At 37.3% G+C, this 19,542-nt stretch overlaps 1 protein-coding gene across 1 annotated transcript in view; it reads right to left on the reverse strand.

Moving 5' to 3' along the window:
- Positions 1-6,923: 6,923 nt before the first annotated feature.
- LOC146005193 (uncharacterized) overlaps positions 6,924-19,542 on the reverse strand; it is a 46,934-nt gene continuing 34,315 nt past the window's right edge. The window contains exons 5-6 of the mRNA XM_083144235.1: positions 12,658-12,721; positions 6,924-7,770 (exon numbers count right to left, since the gene is read on the reverse strand). Of these exons, the coding sequence (XP_083000361.1) occupies positions 7,058-7,770; positions 12,658-12,721 (777 nt within the window). The 3' untranslated portion in view covers positions 6,924-7,057. The remainder of the gene's footprint in view (positions 7,771-12,657; positions 12,722-19,542) is intronic.

Raw genomic sequence — 19,542 nt, forward strand, 5'->3', positions numbered from 1 at the left:
ATGGACAAATTGTTTATTTTGAGCTCGATCTTAATATTTTTAATTAACGACCTTGAATAATTAGAACCAATGATCATGAAAGTGGATTTTTCTGGATTTATTTTAAGACCGTTAGATACACACCAGTTACTGACGATGTTCAAGTCAGAATTTAGAGACTGAAGCTTATGTTCCAACGAAGCGTAATGATCTGAGAAATATAACTGGGTATCGTCTGCGTAAAAATGTGGAGTGAAGAATCTTATGACTTGCTGCAAATCTGCAGTGTAAAGGGTGAAGAGGAGGGGGCCTAATATCGATCCTTGCGGCATGCCTGCTTTCAGCATTATAGGTTGAGACACGTGAGATGGTGAATTATGTAATACGACCCTTTGACGTCTGTTAAATAGATATGTTTGAAACCAGTTTAATGTTGAAGGAGAAAACTTGTAATATTTAAGTTTGGCTAATAATAAATCATGCTGCACAGTGTCAAAAGCCTTACTGAGATCCAGAAGTACTAAAATAGTGACTTGCTGTTTATCAATGACATAGAGAATATCATCCACAACTTTAGCAAGAGCAGTGGATGTGCTGTGTTTCTCACGAAATCCGGATTGCAGCGGGGGCATTAAATTATTCGTGTTAACGTTGTTTAACGTCTGCGAATGCACTATTTTCTCGAGTACTTTAGATAGCACAGGCAAAAGACTGATAGGCCTAAAGTCATTGAAAGAAGTGGCGATCTGCTTTTTCTGAAGTGGCAGGATTCGTGCTTCTTTCCACATTTCAGGAAAGACGCCACTTGAAAGAGAGGAGTTAATGACATGCGTTAGCGGAGATAAAACATAAGGCAAAGAAATTTTGAGCATTTTAGTGCTCATACCATCTACTCCAAAACTATTTGAACGTATGCTATAAATAGTTTTATGTACATCTTTTTCAGTTACCTCAGTAAAGCTAAAATATTGTTCAGCGGTGGAACAGGTTTTGTTCTCGAAATGCTTTATTTGCTGAGCCTTAAGTGGAGGAGGAATTTCAGATTCATTGCAAATTTTACCAAAATGGTCATTAACAGCATCTAAATCTTCAGTGGTACTTATGAGCGAGAATGTATTATCGTGAGACTTTTTGTTGTTAACAATACCCAATTGTTTCAACTCATTCCATGTTTCTCTCCGGTTTAAATTTTTCCCGTCAAATTTAAAGGTAAGGTAACATTTCTTTTCTTGTCTTATGACAGTTGTTGTAAAGTTCCAGAGTTCTTTATATTGTTGCCAGTCGCTTGGATTGTTTGAACGTTTGAACTTTCGTAGCGCGTTATCTCTGATTCGCATCAACAATTTTACATTACTGGTGATCCACGGTGCATTTTTCTTATTGTGTTTTACGATTTTTAGAGGTGCGTGCGTGTCAAAAACATTTTGTATATTTGAGGTCAAAAACTCCAATTTATAATTAACATCATCAAGTGAGTAAAGCTTTGACCAATCTACATCAGTTATATCTTTTACAAAAATTTCTTCGTTGAAGGTATTAAAATTTCTACAGTTCCGGTTTCTGCAACAAGAAATCAGCGTATGCAAATGCAGTGATCTGAATTACCGATTGGGACAGTGACGTCAGTTTTAAACAGTAATTATGTATTGTCGACGGCTATGATGTCAAGCAGCGTTTTACTTTTTTCGGTGATACGGGTTGGTTTATTAACTATTTGCGTGAGACCAAACGAATCAAAAATCGATCTTAAAAACCGTGTTTCTGGTTTACTCGGGGTGAGATAATCGCAGTTTACATCTCCTAACAGGAAGAGATTATCAACTAGTGGATATATTTCGGATATTAATTCTTCAAACAATGTAAGTTTTCTGTATGGGACATTGGGCGGTCTGTATATGGAACATACACCAAACTGTTTATTCATGTACTTCAGAATCAAAGTTAATGTTTAGATGCCGTCAGTATTTACTTTCGTCTCTATTGTTTGAACAGTTAAGTTAGATTTATGAAAAACTACAATTCCGCCACAGTTTTTCTTGGTTCTATTTTTTGTTAGCGTTTCATAACCCTGTATACTAATTAGAGATAGTGGTGTTCCGTCCTTTATCCAGCTTTCTGTAATGACAATCAAATCGAAGCCTCCCTCTTTTACAACAAGCCGCAGTTCGTCCATTTTCGGGACTAGCGATCTGACATTCGCGAGAGCGACACGGAAAAATGAGTCATTGCTTGGCCTTCCCCTTCCCAGCAGCTGGTCATTACCCGGGGGGTTAATGGGAACCATCCTCACATTTGAGCCCTTGCAAGGAATGCAGTGAAAATCTTTGGATGTTTTCAGGCTTACCAACTACTGAATACTTGCTATTAAAGAGAAAAGGCTTACCTTGTCTCATGGAACAAATGACAGGTCGGGCAGGTTGATATTTGGACACTGAGGTAACACGATTACACACATTTTCTTCATTACGTCACTCTTAATAAGACAAGGAAAAAAAAATATATATATATATATAAAGAAAGAATATGTTGAATATATATGCGAAAAAATGAAGCAAATAAAAAGAGCGCACACAATCACATACACTATTGTTGCTAAATCAGATTCAATAATAATAATACGGTATAGTGAAGAACTTAAAGTACGTGTTATTATGCGGCAACGGATTAGATAAGCACAATATTTAGTTCAGGTGAATGCAGTCCTTGTGTATTTGATCTTGGGTCACTTCGGGGAGGAGGGGAGACTACGACAACAGCTGTTCCAGATCTCTCATGCGGGTGACGGTACGTTTCCTGCCATTCTCCGTGCGTACGATGATACGCCCATCCTCTGTGTAGCAAGAGCGCCGGCCAAATCTGTCTTTAGCCACTCGCAGGATCTCTTGGCGAGTGGCCGTGAGGGACTCCGTGATGAAATAGGGACACCCGGCATCCCTTAGCATCGTTTCCGAAGACCAAACCAGGTGGCGTATTTTGTAAGTGGAGAATTTCTCAATATTACAACGTCTTCCCTCTCGTAAGGCGTCGGCCACGGAGCGATTCTGTTTATGTCCAGCCGATGACAGCGGGCAATTTCCTCGCTACGAACGTTCAGATTCAGTGTCTTGTTCAGCACATCCAGCACTTTATCCTCCATGTTTTCCTTTATGGTTTCTTGAACGCCGTGGATAAGTAGGCACTCCCTACGCGAGTACTGCTCCATGTCATCGAGCTTCTCTTCTTGGGCCTCCATTTTAGACAGCAGGGAGAGGAACTCTTCTCGTTGGTGTTTGAACTTTTCTTCCATTTTGGCCTCCAGCTTGGTAAGTTCAACCTGGAGCTTCAATATGGCTTCCGAGTTAGGAGAAGCACTGGTGATGTTACCTCTTATTTCGCTTTCAAGTGCATCCTTGAAAGAAGAAAGTTCGCTTCGCACTTCTTGTTCAAAGGTTTCGAGGCGATCGTTAAGTTCTTTCGCTGGAGCGCGTGGCATCTTCAGTTGGTACGCCTGAGCCAGGACTGATGAAGCGAAGATCTCTGAACACAAACTGCTGCTTTTTTTGAAACACATCTTTTTACAACGTATGTACAATGCTCTCACTGATGCACACACGTTCACTTCACTTATAAGCTTGTAGCCCAAAGTCCAGCAAACCCAATATCCAGCACAGAAAGAGTTTTATCCAGAGCCGATTCCAACACGTCTAACAACCTGTCGCCATCTTGTGTTTTATTTCTCATTGTTCACAGAAATAAAAAAACAATACATGTTTAATGAACATTGTTGCAGCTGAGATACAAAACAACATTTTTTCTCTCTTAAATCATAGTTGCCAATGCCCTCACATTTTATTTTCAATAAAATGTGTTTATTTTCAAGACATTCATCATGAAAGACGAATGTATTTGGAAAGCTGTATTTTTCTCTGTGCTGCATGGGAATAATAATTCAAATAATAATAATAATTATTATTATTATTAATAGTAGTAGTAGTAGTACTATTGTCACAGATCTTTGACTGTGATAAATTGGCCATTTTATTTTTATTCCACAGCATTTTTCATATTTCAAAAGCTCAAGGGGAGTTTGAACCCTGTAACCCCCCCCCTCCTTGCATATGCCACTGCTGTCAGCCATTTTGAAACAACTGCCTGTGCTCACGCTATCGTTACTTATCAATAATTAAGTTACACTACCTTAACGTGTTTAGTAAAGCCTATATTTTGCGATGATTCACTTCGTATTCACTAATGATTAACAAATGTAATTTTTTCTCTAGAAATTCATAACAACTGTAATGTAAATAAAACAATTGTAATATAATTTAGTACTATATTACTCCAGGTAACTATCAAACAGCCTAAAAAATTCCAACAAGGACATGGTAGATAACTACCAATCACCACATCAATTGTAGATGATTTGTACAGTCATCGACATTGAAAGTTAATGGAATTGTTATAACCCAGAAGTGTCTGTGACTGTACATAATAAAGAGTTCAAAACATGGCCCTTTCTCTACTCTACCTACTTGTAACACTCAGTATATCAAACTGAAGTACAGTTTGTTCACAACAAATTTCAAACCCAACTTCTCTATTTCTGGAAAATTTCTTATTGTTACAGAATGAAAAATTAAAAATGACCAAACTATTTGGACTGAAAAAGGAAGGTTTTGAAGTAAACAAAATCCAGTATATTCTGTAAGGTTCAAACCCTCATTGGATGAATAACCCTTGCTCTAGTGAACTGATCCATTGTTTACTTACTTTTAAGGCGAGGAGATACAATTATGCACCAATTGTGCATTTATTTCAGTATCGCCCCAATGGCACTGCTACTAAAACAAACCCTGGGTGTATCCAAGAGTATGAATTTCTCTCCATGTTGCAAGTGCAAATATTTTGTTATGTTGATTATTAAGCTGGACACGATGTTTGAAAAATATGATGAATAATAATTTTCGGAATCCCATGTATTCCTTATGGGGAATCAACTTCAACATCAAGTTACGGCTAATCAAATGGAAGTTTAGACTTTTCCGCTGGTGAAATTAATCTTCAAACTGCCCTCTTCCCGTTGACATCTCTTTCTATTCCATCGGAAGTTTTATATTCACAAGAGAATGAATCAAATCATACTCCCATATGATCAATGCTTTTTTTCCTTGCCTCCTGGCAGTGTTGCCAAACCTGATGGGCATAAAAGAACTAAATTTCACCTTAAATGGAGTTAAAACTGACTCTCATGGAGCTAGATTTACGATGGCTGGATAAAGTGCCTTCTAGGGTAATGTTAGTTGTCAAACGGGTGGGGCACTGCTATTATCGTTAACTCTAAATTGATGACAATTTATTCTTAGTTTTCAACATCTAGATCCGGCGGCATCGCCCATCTCAATAATCCACCGATGGTGGTATGAAATCGAAAGTAAAGAATTCCCTGATGACAATATTATGTCAATTTTACGTCTAACATTGCGCTATAAAGAAGTAGCTGGGGAGATAAGAGAGAGTGGGGCGACTCAGCCAATGTAACAATATCACATCACGTGCAAAATGTATAATTATGTCGAAAGGTGGTCTATGTGGATCGGAACCAGAGATGGCATCATAGTGGGACACGGGTGGTGGGCATCTCAGTTCACAGCCGAACGAGTGCACGAAAGATTGATTGATTGATTTAGTTTATTTTACTTCGCGTCTTGTGCCTCTTGGCTAATTTTTGAAGATGGTGTTGAGTGATGAAATTGATGAATGGACATTCGCAAACAACCAAGCCCGAGCAGGATTCGAACCCGGGACCCTTGGCGTCGCAGTGCCATATGCTAACCGGCTAGAGTGCACGAAAGAGCCAGATCTGGTTCTAAGAGAGCTAAGTTGGCACACTGCCATGGACGGAAGGGCTTGGGAAGACTCCCGTGGAAATTGTATTGCATGCCCTTAAGCATTCTCTATTATGAGAGTTGTTTTCTTTTTCTTTTTTTTTTTAAAAAAAAGAGTTAATTTCCTGACTTTTCCAGGTTTTTCTGGACTGGTAGACACCTTGTGGAGTCCAAAATATTTCTGAAGTAGCATTGTACAGAGTGCTTCACTTGTTCTCGGCTCCGAACTTTCATAAAAATCAGACTATTGGTCATAATGCAATGAAATTTGCTACTGACGTGCCTTGGTATATGAGAAGCATAGTGACATCACAGTGTGTGTTAAAAGTGGTCACCATTAACATCAATGCATGCCTGCACATGTCTCTCCATGTTACATAAGGTAGCCATCAGAAGTTGCGGCATCGATTTCCAGCCAAATGCTGTCTTGCAGTTCTATGATAGTTCATGGCTTGTTGCGATAGACCTTTTCCTTCAGCATGTTTCACAGGAAGAAATCTGGTGGGGTAAGGTCTGAGTACAGACTCATACTGTACTGTTTTGTTACTGTAATCACGAACCACTGACTGTAAGCTTGAACTTTCAACTGAACCCAAACAAGCAGGGTGAAGAACTCAGACTGAAAGCACACATTTGAACGATTGGCAGTTAACGTCAGAATCACCCATACGCACGCACATGCAAGGACTAGAGACAATGTGGCGCCATCTCCAATGATATTACTATGATTCTCATACACCAAGGTATGTCCATAGCAAGTTTAATTACATTACGACCAATAGTTTGATATTAATAAGCAAAAGTCAGGGGCCAGTGAAGCAGCCTGTAATTGACTAGGCAGACAAGTGGATTATTCAAGACCATTTGTGCACCACTAACTCATTTTACACATGTTTGTGATCAGTATCATTCTCCATCCACTTTCACCTTTTACAGCTACATTCAGTTGTTGGATGAACCTTATAGCTGCTTCAACTAGGCAATGCAACTAAAAATGCCTCACAGGGATCCTACTCATATCATTATCCAATGCTTCCTAAACTGATGCAAAATATTAGTAAAATATAATAAAACAATTAAAACATTTCATGTTTTTATTTAACTAATCCCATATGGGGTTATTGCAGTTTTGAGAATCGGAAATCAGCTTTAATGAAAATGGTTGGTTGCGGTGAGGACAAAGTTATTGCATTCAAAACAGAAGCATTGTAATTTTATTTTCCTGCAGGGCATGGCTTGGGCCAACTTCTATCAAGACCTGGGCATGCATATTCATGTGATGGAAGACGGGTTGGGCAAGGAAGTGTTGTTTCTTCGAAGTGCTGATTCGTGTCACATGGCTGAGCGATAGGACACGGTCGCCCTTCTCCAATATCGAAAACATCGCAAGGTTCCAAGGGGTACACCGGGCACGGAGAACTTTGTTTCAAGGGCACACCATCGTAGGCTGGACAGTTGGGAACTTCCTCGTAGTTAGGGCAAGGCGAAACTTCCTGAGCTTTGTATCCAGGGCAGGATGAATACTCCATGGCTTTGTTTATTGGAGGGGAAACCTCTTCTTTGAAATCATACACGGGGCAGGGACGTACTGGTTGGATTTCGATGGAGGGATTAGGAGGTCCTCGGAAGGCTGGGCATTTTTTGGATTGAGCCTGTCGGGTGTAATATGTCGGACAGGTGGCGGTATTTTCATTTCCCAGATATTTCTTTGCATTTTTGGTTTCCTTTCCGTATGTCTTTCCAAACTGCTTCTGCTGACCTGGAACATGTCCCGCATAACGTGGAACCATCCCCTGCTCCTTCAGGTATCTCTCTCCAAAGTTAGGATAGTACGTTGGAGGTCCACCATGTCCTTTCTTGCCACCTTCACAGTCACACAGTTTTTGTTCTTTTTGTGAGTTACTATTGAAGTTTGTTTTTGTGTAATCTGAAACAAAGGAAAAGTTTCACTTTATTTTCACAGTACATTTAGAATACAGCAAAATGAGGCAGTGCAATATTTCAGCAACTTTCTAATACAGAGGGTTCTTTCCAAACTCTGCAAGCACAATCAGAATGTTATTGCCTATCCACATTTTTGGTCACAAGGTCAATAATCTAATAACACACATTAACACATGTCTAGCTGCAATGATGCTCACCCAAATTTAGCTCTTTTGCGATAGCTAAATCATTTACCCAATGTACACCCCCTATATGCCTTCATGGCGTGGTGCTAAGCACAGGGGAGCACTTTTACTTTACCAAATAAGGCTACTCTGATTCTTCATGCAAGAAACAAAATTATGCATAGCTAAGAAATAAATTGTTCTGCACCGTGGCCGTGCAGTTTAAGGCACCATGCTTTTGGCTACGGGACGTGTGCAGGTCAAGGAAATTGGGAAGCTATGAATGAGTAGCATAACCTGGTAATGGAAACCTACAACAACGACTGGAGGTTCGTTGTGCTGACCACATGTCACCCCATAACTGGATGATGTCCCGCCTTCGCAGGTGGAGGTGGGAGTGAGGCCCCCTGGCCCTCACGGGCTGTTGTGTCACAGGGTCAGAAAGAAATTAACTCTGTGTTCAACAAGACAGAAAATATCCACTTGGGATGAATTCCAAAGGTTAGAAGCAAGCAAACCCATGGAGTGCTATCACCCATACTCCAATAAAGTCAAAGCCCAAAGCATCAATCCAGTCAGACAAAGAACCATTCAACATACTCTAGAAACATCTGTAATGGCTGTTTTGTCACATTTTTTTAATGTCACATGAATAGCAGTGAACAGCATGAGAAACATATGGTGGATAGATGGAAATGCATGACATCTTTAAAATAAATCCCTTTCTAATTCTTATGTGCATTTACTTGTATTGTAGTAAAGTAAATGATCTGTCTGCTCAACGAGCAAAGATCTTGCTCAGCAAGCATCGCTCAGATACTCGACATGCCCCTTATCAAAGTGGCTGCAACAAACGCAATTGATTTATTACCATTGTAATTTTCCCTTTTACAATTACATTGTAAGGGATGAAAACTATTTTCAAAACTGCTACTTTAAATTCAAGGAAAGTTTTTGTGGAATTCATAATTATTGCAGGATACAGCTATAAAAGTTATAATAATGAATTTTTGAGTCTTTGGAATCCTGAATAAGGGTATTCGAACCAAATGTCTTTGCACTGTCTAGGGACTTCGGAAAGTATGTGAGGAGGGGTGGCAACATGTCTGAGCAGCAGAAAAGCATTCTCCATGTTTATAGCTCTTGCTGCAATTAAAGGCTATCAAATGCAGCATGATCACTCTTAAAGACAGAGTTTTCTCCATCGTAAGACAATAATAAACCAGGGGTAAATCATTGCATTATGCCATGAATGCACATAGGAGGGTGTGAAAGCAAATGATGTGATCAGCCCTACACACTGGCTGTCTATATCCCTCATGGTTGTTCCCCAGGTAGCAACTGTTTACAGACTGGATGCAGGGACATAATCGGAAAAATTTCTCAGCTGAGTCTTTCATGTGTGTGAGTGTGAGTTTTTGTTTCAAGACCTCTTTATGCACAGAAAGGCTAATCGAGATTGGACCTACAGTTTAAAGTGTGATCTGAACCACTATGTGCCTCCACCAGGTATAAAAGCTGAGACCCCTTGATTACAAGGAGATGACGCTACCACTGGGGAGACCCTCTGAATTTTTCATATGGTAGTTGCATGACCTAACGATTGGGCATCATTACCATCATTGGAATTTGTTTCCAGAGATTGAAAACGACCCTTCATACACATGAGACTAGCAAATACATCAATTTCACTATTTGTTTCATCTTAGAACTCTTAATTTTCTCTTTACTGATAAATATTCAATTGTGTTCGAAGTTCGAGACCTGTCTGGGTATGGGTGTTTCTATGTGACTGTCACTGCATCCATTTCATCTATCATCACTCATCCTCATTGTCACAATTAACCAAAAGTGGCAAAAAAACGAAGTTAAATGACAAAAATACTAAAGACTAACATTATTTTTATTAATTTATAAAAAAAACATTATATATGTATAAACTCTTACAGACAGCTAGAACAGCAGTAATCCCAGCACTGTAAAAGCTGAAAATGAGGATGGCTGGGATAACACTGGTCCCAGTACCGAATCGCAGCAATGAATACATTATTTATGGAAAACCAGAGATGATATTTCACGGTTTTTCTTCTTCTTCTATACCTACGAAGGTATGACATGCTCAAATTCCAATGCAACACAAGTATTGAAATTTTGTCAAAAGTTGATATAGTTTTTCTTTGTTAAGATTTTTAAAGAGTGGGCTTTTCAAATACAAGGAAATGATTTTAAAAATTCGTAGAATGAGAACTATTCATCAGCGTTGAACCATGTTTTATTTTGGATGGAATGGCTGAGGCTTTCACAGGAAGTATAATGTTGATGTTCCACCTTTATACATGTGCAATTAGAATAATAAGACAAAAAACGGGATTGTGTATTTTACAAATCCCTGTGGCCCCCACAAATAGAAAAGATCCAAAATGCTGCATTGCTATGTATAGTTGAAAATTATCCCACAGTTTCATAGAAAGGTATGCACTTCATTTCAGTGTTTTAACTCAAATACGAAATATGGAAGAAACACAATTGAAAATTGACCATTATGCTCAAAAGAAAATTACGTGACAAATATTTGCTTGTAATAAATGCATACGTGACGATGAAAATTTCAGTTATTTTTTTAAGAATACCATAATTTGATCATTACTATTGAAATGTACAGAAAAGTAACTGTACAAGTAACTATTATTTTCATTACTTGTTGTCTGAAAAAGTAGCCGAGTTATAGTATACATTTCATAAAGTACCTAGGTACAGTTACTGTTACTAAAAAAAAATAACTCTTTACTTCCAAACACCGGTTCCAACCACAAAAGTACTTTCTCTAAAACTTCACGCGCCGGTGGCCATTTCATTGCATAACTTCCATGCATAAATTAAATCAAGGAGCATTGACATAGTCATGCAGTGTGTGTGTGGCAGCTGCTGGACAATCATGAAATGTTTCATAAATAAATGGCTATTCAATATAGTCTGTGCTATTTTGGTTGATAATTGACGGAACACATGATGAAAATATGCTCCTCACAAAAAGTTTGGAATATTGTTACGTTAGACAATAGGTGACAGACACAGCCTTGGAATGAAACAACACATGGTATCTGTCTGGTGGACGTTCTCGTCTTTTCTCCAATATATGCCTCCGTGCCTATCAGCTATTGTGGCTCAGAAATATTTTCGTTTTTAAAACTATTAAAATAAATACATATTTTTTTTTGTATAAAGATAAATTTATTACCAAAAGAAAGCTTAAACATTAAATTTTTATTTGTGGAAAAGAGTATTGGACAAATGGTGACTGTTCATGTTTTCACATTCAATTATTCTTGAACTAAAGTTTGCGATCACTCACCGAAGCATTGCACGAGGAATAGCATTGATTTCATCTGTAATTCTTTGCTTCAATTCTCTCAAATTTTGTGGCATTGGGGTGTATACCTTACTCTTAAGGTAACCCCATAAGAAAAAAATCTGCTGGTGTCAAATCAGGACTTCTTGGAGGCCAGTTAATGTTCCCTCTGCGACTGATGACCCTTTCTGGGAATAACTGATGAAGAGCATTCAGTGATTCATTGGGGACGTGAGAAGTGGCACCATCTTGCTGGAAAAACGTGTTTCTGTTGTAGCCACCTGGTTCTGAATTGCAGAAGTTAAAAAAGTCCTAATCATTTGGCAGTAGTGCCAGGTTATAATGATAACAGTACAAACGACGCACAACAACATAAGAATCATTATTTTTATAAAATGCACGAACAGAAAAAGCACGTTGCTTCCCCGTAAAGCGCTCCATGGCAACTAAATATTAACAAGGTTGCCAAGCGTTTGCAATCTACCTCATTTCTCCGTAATGTACGAATTGCCCCAGAGGGCAGATTCAAAAATGAAAATATTTCTGAGACACCTCTTATAACAATATTCCATGTATTGATATATATTTCTTGAGCAATCGCAAAGTCAGGGTTTCTCTCCATAATTTCGTCAATACATATTCTCTGATTTTTCCAAGTTTTCCAGACCATTCTGTCATATTTTTATTTACTCTAACATGGTTTAATTATAATTTCAGATTGTTTTTCTAATTTATGGCTATTACTTTGTAAACTCCACGGTGCAACAGCCCTTGAAGGACCAAGGGCTGCCAAAGAGACACATGGTAAGCATATTGAGTCCCTCTGCCACTGTTAACCGTTACTATTACAGTATTTCTTCAAATATAAGGTGCACATTTTTTTCAGGTTTTGGATGTTGAAAATTTAAGTGCACCTTCATGGCATTTTGGATTCGAGTATATATGCATAAATATAGCACAGTATTAGTGCAATAGTGTGTAATGTGCTCTTATTGTTCAAATAGAAAATGTAAATGCTAATGGCAATGGCAGTATTGTGAACGGTAAATGTAATAGTAATGTAAATGGAACAGTATGGTATTGTTATAATGTACATCTGTGCACCTTAAATTGGAACATTTTTTTTTCCTACCAATATCTGAAATAATATTTAAAGTGTGCCTTACACTATTACACTCAATGGCATCTTACTGAAAAATTATGTAAAAACTGTGCAAGAGAAAATTCCATCATAAAATTCTAAATGACACTGAAACATGGTGATAAATTGTGCATGAAACAACTCTGGCATCCAAGAAAAAATTATGGAGACATTACACAATTCTAAAAGAGCAAATAAAAAATGTGTGCGACATACCTATTTGATGAGAATTGGCTCGTTTATTAACTGAATCTTCATATGCAGCCTGTGGACCAAGAGACTGGAATTATACAAAAATATAAGAGTAGTAACATTCTTAATATCTTCTTTTATACATTTAAATTCTTAACACTAACAAAGCAAAGAATTGAATAAATAGTACTTACAAGATGGTTCAATATTATGCACTTATAATTAAAATTCTGTCAACGAAACAACAATGAAAGCGGTTTAGTTGCTTACCTTACATACTCTTACAACAATTTCAATTTTTATTACTCCTAGAAGTCAGCTGAGACAGATGTGTTTTGATCCAATGTTTAATAGTTATTAATATATTTCTAGAAATGCAGAATGCAGTCAGATTGTGAGCGGAACAGCTTGGGGAAAACTTCCCATATCAAGTTCATTAACATGTGCCAGTTACACAGAAAAATGAATGTCAACAATACACCAATGCATTCATGTAATATGTATTACAGTCTACTTTGGTTAGTTTACAACTATGAGCATGAATGATGGCCTGATTAAATGGATGATGGGACAAACACATCCATTTAACTCAGGGTTTAAAAATGGGGGGTCGCTTCAAAGCACTTTACGCTGACCACTGCTCCATAGAGGTCAGTAATGATGAGCTATTAACAAATTCTTACTTCAATTAAGAAAGGATATACTCATACTGCCCTTCTTTACTTTCCTAATATTTTTAGTGCACGCTTAGGAGAGTATTTCATGTCGTATTGAGGTTGCGTTCAACATTGAGGTGCACCTCTGTCACTCGATTTTTGTAGGCACATTGGCATAATCGGAGTGAAATCCATTGACAAATTGTCGAGGTGTATAGTGACAATGTGAATGCAATCAATCTTGCCAACCGCAATGTGAGAATTAAAGAATTGCAAGTGAACTGAACATATTGTACAATAGTATGTCTATGCTGATTCATGATCAGTTGGGTTATCGAAAGATGTGATCTCACGGTCTCCATGCTTGTTAACCAATGAGCACAAAAATCAAGTCAATTGAAATTGGACAAAATTTTTACATACAAGGAATCGGAAAACTAGTCACACAATTCAAAAAGTGCTCAGAATACCTTGGTGACTATGCTGAAAAAAGTTAAATGTTCATACGTTTTTGTCCAATGTTTTTTTTTTTGTTTGTTTTACAGGGGGTAACTTACTTTTTGATTTACCCTCGTACAAGGACTTGAACAGGACCATTTTGAGGAAGGGCGAGGCAGCCTACCAAATTAATTGTATGCAATAAAGTTACTCTGTTATGTAACATTTTATTCTATTCACATAAAACATTTTTTTCAACTAATTAAGTTTTTAGAACATACTGCTGGAACGTGAAACATTCTTTTGCTTTAATTCTGATAATAATTAAACAGTAATTTCAGGCTCTCTTTCTATTACAAAGTGGTTGTGCAAGCTGCATGCATGCATATATTGATCAGGGTTGAACTGATATTCAGTGCATCACGTGCAGTTCACATATGGGTGTTCACAATAAAATTTTTATACTCAATGGAGATTTGCTCCTCTCCGTTGTAACTTCATCTTCAATTGAAAAAAAATAAGAATAACAGTTCAACTCATTTTCAACAATTTCCCCCAAAAATCACGCCATATTTGAAGTAATACAAGATTATTTTTTCAATTAACACCCTTTTAATTGCACTAGCCATTACTAATTGTAAATTACGTAAACTAATTAGTATAACATGCAATCTCAGGTATGTATAACGTAAGACTACCATACTTTGCAATCTACTTTCTATTACACTGACCATACGTTAACCAACGACATTCATTCAGCATTGAAAGCATGTGCATTGTTAGCAGGACAGAGGGGAGGACGGGAGATAGTTGGGTATTATACAGAATGTCCCCACCCACAAAAACTCTGTTGCGATGCTTATGATTGAAGTGTCAGTCAATGTAACATTGCTCATATTCCTTCTTCCCTTGTGTTTCGTATTTTTCCTCCTAGCATAATTTTGCCATGGTACAGAGAGATTGATTTTTGACCATGTAACACAAGGGTTCCCAAACTTCTTTGCTTCACAGCACCCTTAATGTTTCAAGATTTTTCCATGGCACCCAGAATGTAGCCCCCCTCTAATACTTGCAATGCTCAGTTACTTGTAAGATTGCATGCCTTAAGTTAAAAATTAAACACGTATTTCAAATTCAGAAACAATTCATATGTAAAAATGTATTAAATAAGCACATATTTGAAACATGCATAGCATTGACTAACAATTCAGTGAAAATATTGGAACATTTCGCAGCGCCCCTGTAAGTCAACCAGTGCCCCTGTAAGTCAATCACGGTGCCCCACGATGCTGCAGCACACACTTTGGGAACCACTGATGTAAAGCGTATAGTAACATCTGTTCATTGTCGTCATTAACATGTTTACCCATCCTTGCCTTGTAATCGAGGGGTCCCTGGACAACACCCGGTGGAGGCACATAGTGATTCAGATCCCACTTAAAACTTGATTGGTTTGATTTGGTGTTTTTAAGTCCACTTTATGCACAGTAAGGCTAATCGGGACTGGACCTACAGTTTAAAGTGGGATCCGAACCACTTGTGCCTCCACCAGGTATCGAACCCGGGACCCCTTGATTACAAGGCAATGACGCTACCACTGCGCCATGGGGGAGGCCCTCCCACTTAAAACTGTAGGTCCAGTCCCGATTAGTCTTACTGTGCATAAAGAGGACTTAAAACAACAAATCAATCAATCAAACATATTTACCATCCTTGATCTTATGCTTTGCATGAAACGAATCGTTCCAGAAGCAGTTTTTTGGAAGCGAGTCGCTTGCATATGTGCAAATGGTAACAAACACCCAGGATGTGTCCTTGAAACCATCCATGCATTCGAGTGAATTGATCAATTACAAGAACTGTCCGATGAAAAAAAGAATAACAATTCTCTTTTAGATATATTTATATATTTTTTAAATGTATCTATTGCAAACAAGACTACTTACCGATTTGCCTGAATAACTGGCTAAAGAAATTGAATGTTTAGTGTGTGTTCTTTAGCCACTTATTCGGGCAAATCAGTAAGTAGTCTTGTTTGCAATAGATACATTTGCACACGAACTCACTCCTGAAGGATGACCGGCCGGCTGAAGCCTATAATTGAGCTCTAGATATTACACAGAAAATAAAATTCTCACTGTGGGTCAAGTAATTGAATGCTACACACTGACGCACAATGCACTTAATAACAACAACAAGAGAAATAATTAAAATAAAATTCTACATTATGCAACTATGTAGTGCAGACCGTCTCGAGTCCCCTTAGACATGCCTTGTATAGTATATGCTGCACTCTGGTGCCAAATGCAAGAAGTATTGCTGCTTGCATCAGGGCTCACACCACCGTGTTCGCACAGCGCAGTGAACATTTTCGGGGTATAGTGGCCAACAGCCCCTTAGTTGCCAGTTTGATGCAACATGTACAGCCATTGTGTTCAACACAATCTGTGGAACACCGTGGGAGTCAGTGTTACCAACTATTTAAAAAAAAGTTATCAGACTCGAAAGACGTCGTGTCAGAGTAAATTGTGTGTATATACTCGAACATCAAAGAAGGATTTTTTCAAATAAATATATGTGTGTGCATTTAATATGTACGTAATTTAAAACATATACATGAGTGTTCATGTGCTCATGTGAACATTATCAGGCGACGTGCCTGCTGATATTGATGCTAATACTCTTACTGATTCTCAATGATACCATTAACAAGACTTCAACATTGTAAAAATCTTTAACGCTATTCAGGATATTTGTAACTGTTAATATGAAAGCATTCCTTTGGAAATACACAGAATACATCAATCAAAATATTAAAATAGCTGTTATACCACAAAATCCATCTTTTTCACATAATACTGGTGCAAAATAAATGTCAATTACAAATTTTGCATAACTTCCAGGATATTGAAACTACAAAATGTTGAATGGCATTCTAAAGACTCCACAAGATGTTCTGACTATGGAAAAAGTATTAGCCAGTGTCAAGGACATAAATAGAAATTGATCAGTACCAATACATTGGTGTGTCACTTAACCAATCACAGAGAGATCATCATTTTATCATTATAATATTTTCATTTTACCATTCATAGGTTATACAGAGCCAAAACTGTTATGCTACAATATGATAAAAGCACATGCTGCTGCAAGAAACACGAATCATTAATCCTGTAGCTTCCTGATATTTCATGATGAACTTGGAACTGTGGTAGCTCAGTTGGTAGAGCATGTGGCTACCATGCAGAAGACCTGTGTTTGAATCCCAGCACAAGTGATCTGGACAGGAATTTTTCCAGTCATTTCCCTGTTTCTACCTGGCTCTGAGTCCCACCCAGTCTGATAAATGGGTACCTGGGGGGAACCTTGGAGGGTAAAGGTGGCCGGGCATGATGCTGATCACATCATCCCAATTACGGCCGAGATCAACAATATGTGGACCTCTATACCTATACATCACCTCATATACCTTTATGGCATGACTTCACCTTTACCTTACCTGGAACCAAGGTGGATTGGTTTCAATCCCAATATAGATCAGGTGATTTTCTTCAAATAAATAATTTATAGACTTATGTATAATACATAAGGATTTTGTAGATATCAGAATAACTTTTGGTGAAAGTACATTAATCTCGTAACCATTTAATGGTATTTGTTAGGCTCAAAGAAAGGAAAACAAAGGAAACTAAATATATGTACTGATGGGGTGAAGCTCATATGAAAGGAAATGTAGTGTGTAAACTGTAAACACACTTAAATCCACTTCATTTAAAATTCAATAATTTTTATAGGTAAAAATATCAAATACTTTTTGTAGAAAAATATACAAAATACTATTCATGTTAAACCATAACTAGTGCCATTATAATTAAACTGTACATAAACATGGCAGCTAATATTTTGCAAACTATCATTTAAAAAAATTGCCAAAATTCAGCTACAAACACTTTAAAAAATATTTTAAGTTACAATAATAGAGCACATCCAGAATGTTTTATTTTCACCGAAGGAGAAGTCACTGGAATTGCATATCATAGGTTCTTTAACACATTCAACAAACATTTCCGTAGTAGATTAATATATATGTAGTATCAGAAGCAGAAGAAAGTATATTTGCATATAATTTCTTATTTGCTTTAATCAAACTGTTCAAATATTTTACAGAGCCATTTACTAGAAAAAGCCTTTCCATATAAAAAAAAACTTATCTATATCTATGGTGCCAATAAACATACCAGCAATTTTAAGAGTGTTTTTTAAAAATTAAAAAATCGATTTAAATAAAAATCATGATTTTTGTCCACCCTGCCTGGAACCGAAAGAGGTCAAAGATCAAAGGACATGCACACACAGAGAGAGAGATAAAGAGAGAGATGGAAGGAGGGAAAGAGAGGGAGAGGAATGGAAAGAGAAAGCAGAGAGATGGGGAGGGAAGGGGTAATGAAACCATACCAAACTGCAATTATGTTAGTTACAATGAAAAATATTCACAACCTATTTCTGTTACAGAAATTGAACTGGTATGCATGCAATAGAACTTGATGAAATCTCTAGATAAATTAGAAGGATGAAGTATATACGGACTACTTTATTCTGATTATTAACGTGCCACTTTTAAATATAAATGGAATGGAGCATTTGTACTTTACTCAATGTTTAAACAGTACCATTATGTATAAGCTTCCTATTGATATTTCTTGACTGTATTTGTCCTCATAAACTATTGTTCTTTGTGGGAAATGGCAGCGAGGCAGAGGTAGATATTCTGTTTCATGAATGACTAATTGTCAGGAATTATAGACCTAAATAAAACCAAATTGAAAAACAACATTAGCATCATCTGCTCATGTAACTTATGAAGATCATTTAAAAAACTACATAATATGAATTTGATATTATTTTGTTAAGTTAGTAACTAAAAAGACCAAAGTGAAAGATCTTAAATAGAAAAATCATGTTCCACTGAAATGTAAAAAAAATCAATCAAGTGTGCTATGTGATAATTGTTTAACTTTGACTTACTATAAAAGCTGAGAGAATAAAGTAATGCGGGGAAGATGAAACTGAAATCAAATTCTCCAATTTTGGATAGAGGTGTAGTGTTACATGATACCAAATTAACTAATGATTACAAGGTTGTTAAAAATTATATCTCAAAACAGCACAACAAAAAGGTACTCAAATAATAGCTGCAATATTAAAGAACGTAGTGTAGTACATGTTAAACATAAATAAATTCTTCAATTCATCATACTAGTGTTGACATCATATGCATGCTCCAGCCTCATCAAAATATATAAATCCAAGTTTAAAAGGCGATAAAAGAACACTATTGAGATTAGTAAACAGCATCTGGTATCCAATACCTGAATAAAACATGACCACATAAGTAACACATGGGCTCATTTTCATAACAATGCAGAACTTCTGATGTTGTTACAAGACACACACAAAAAAGTTGTGTGTACTTAGTGGTTGTAGAATGGGAGATGGGGGGGGGGGCATTGTCCCCCCCTATCAAGACAGGTGAGATAAGATATACTTGTCCTCCCCCACCCCCTCCATATCAATCATAGAAACTGGGCTTTTGTTTCTTGATTTTGGAGAAACGTACAATTCAGAATCAAATGCATCTTCACACAGTCTTGAGAAAACTTTCAACAACACAAACAATAACCAATTGCCGAAGCATGCTACAAGGATGCTCACCAAATGAAAAGAAGAGTATGGGGAGAGGGAGCATCATATAATCCTTTCCTGGAAAGAAGGTCAATATCCTTTTGGTCAAATAATTACAGGCTGCAGGGACAGA

This window comes from Lepisma saccharinum, chromosome 23 (genome assembly GCF_977018435.1).
Source record: "Lepisma saccharinum chromosome 23, izLepSacc3.1, whole genome shotgun sequence".
Lineage (NCBI taxonomy): Eukaryota > Metazoa > Arthropoda > Insecta > Zygentoma > Lepismatidae > Lepisma > Lepisma saccharinum.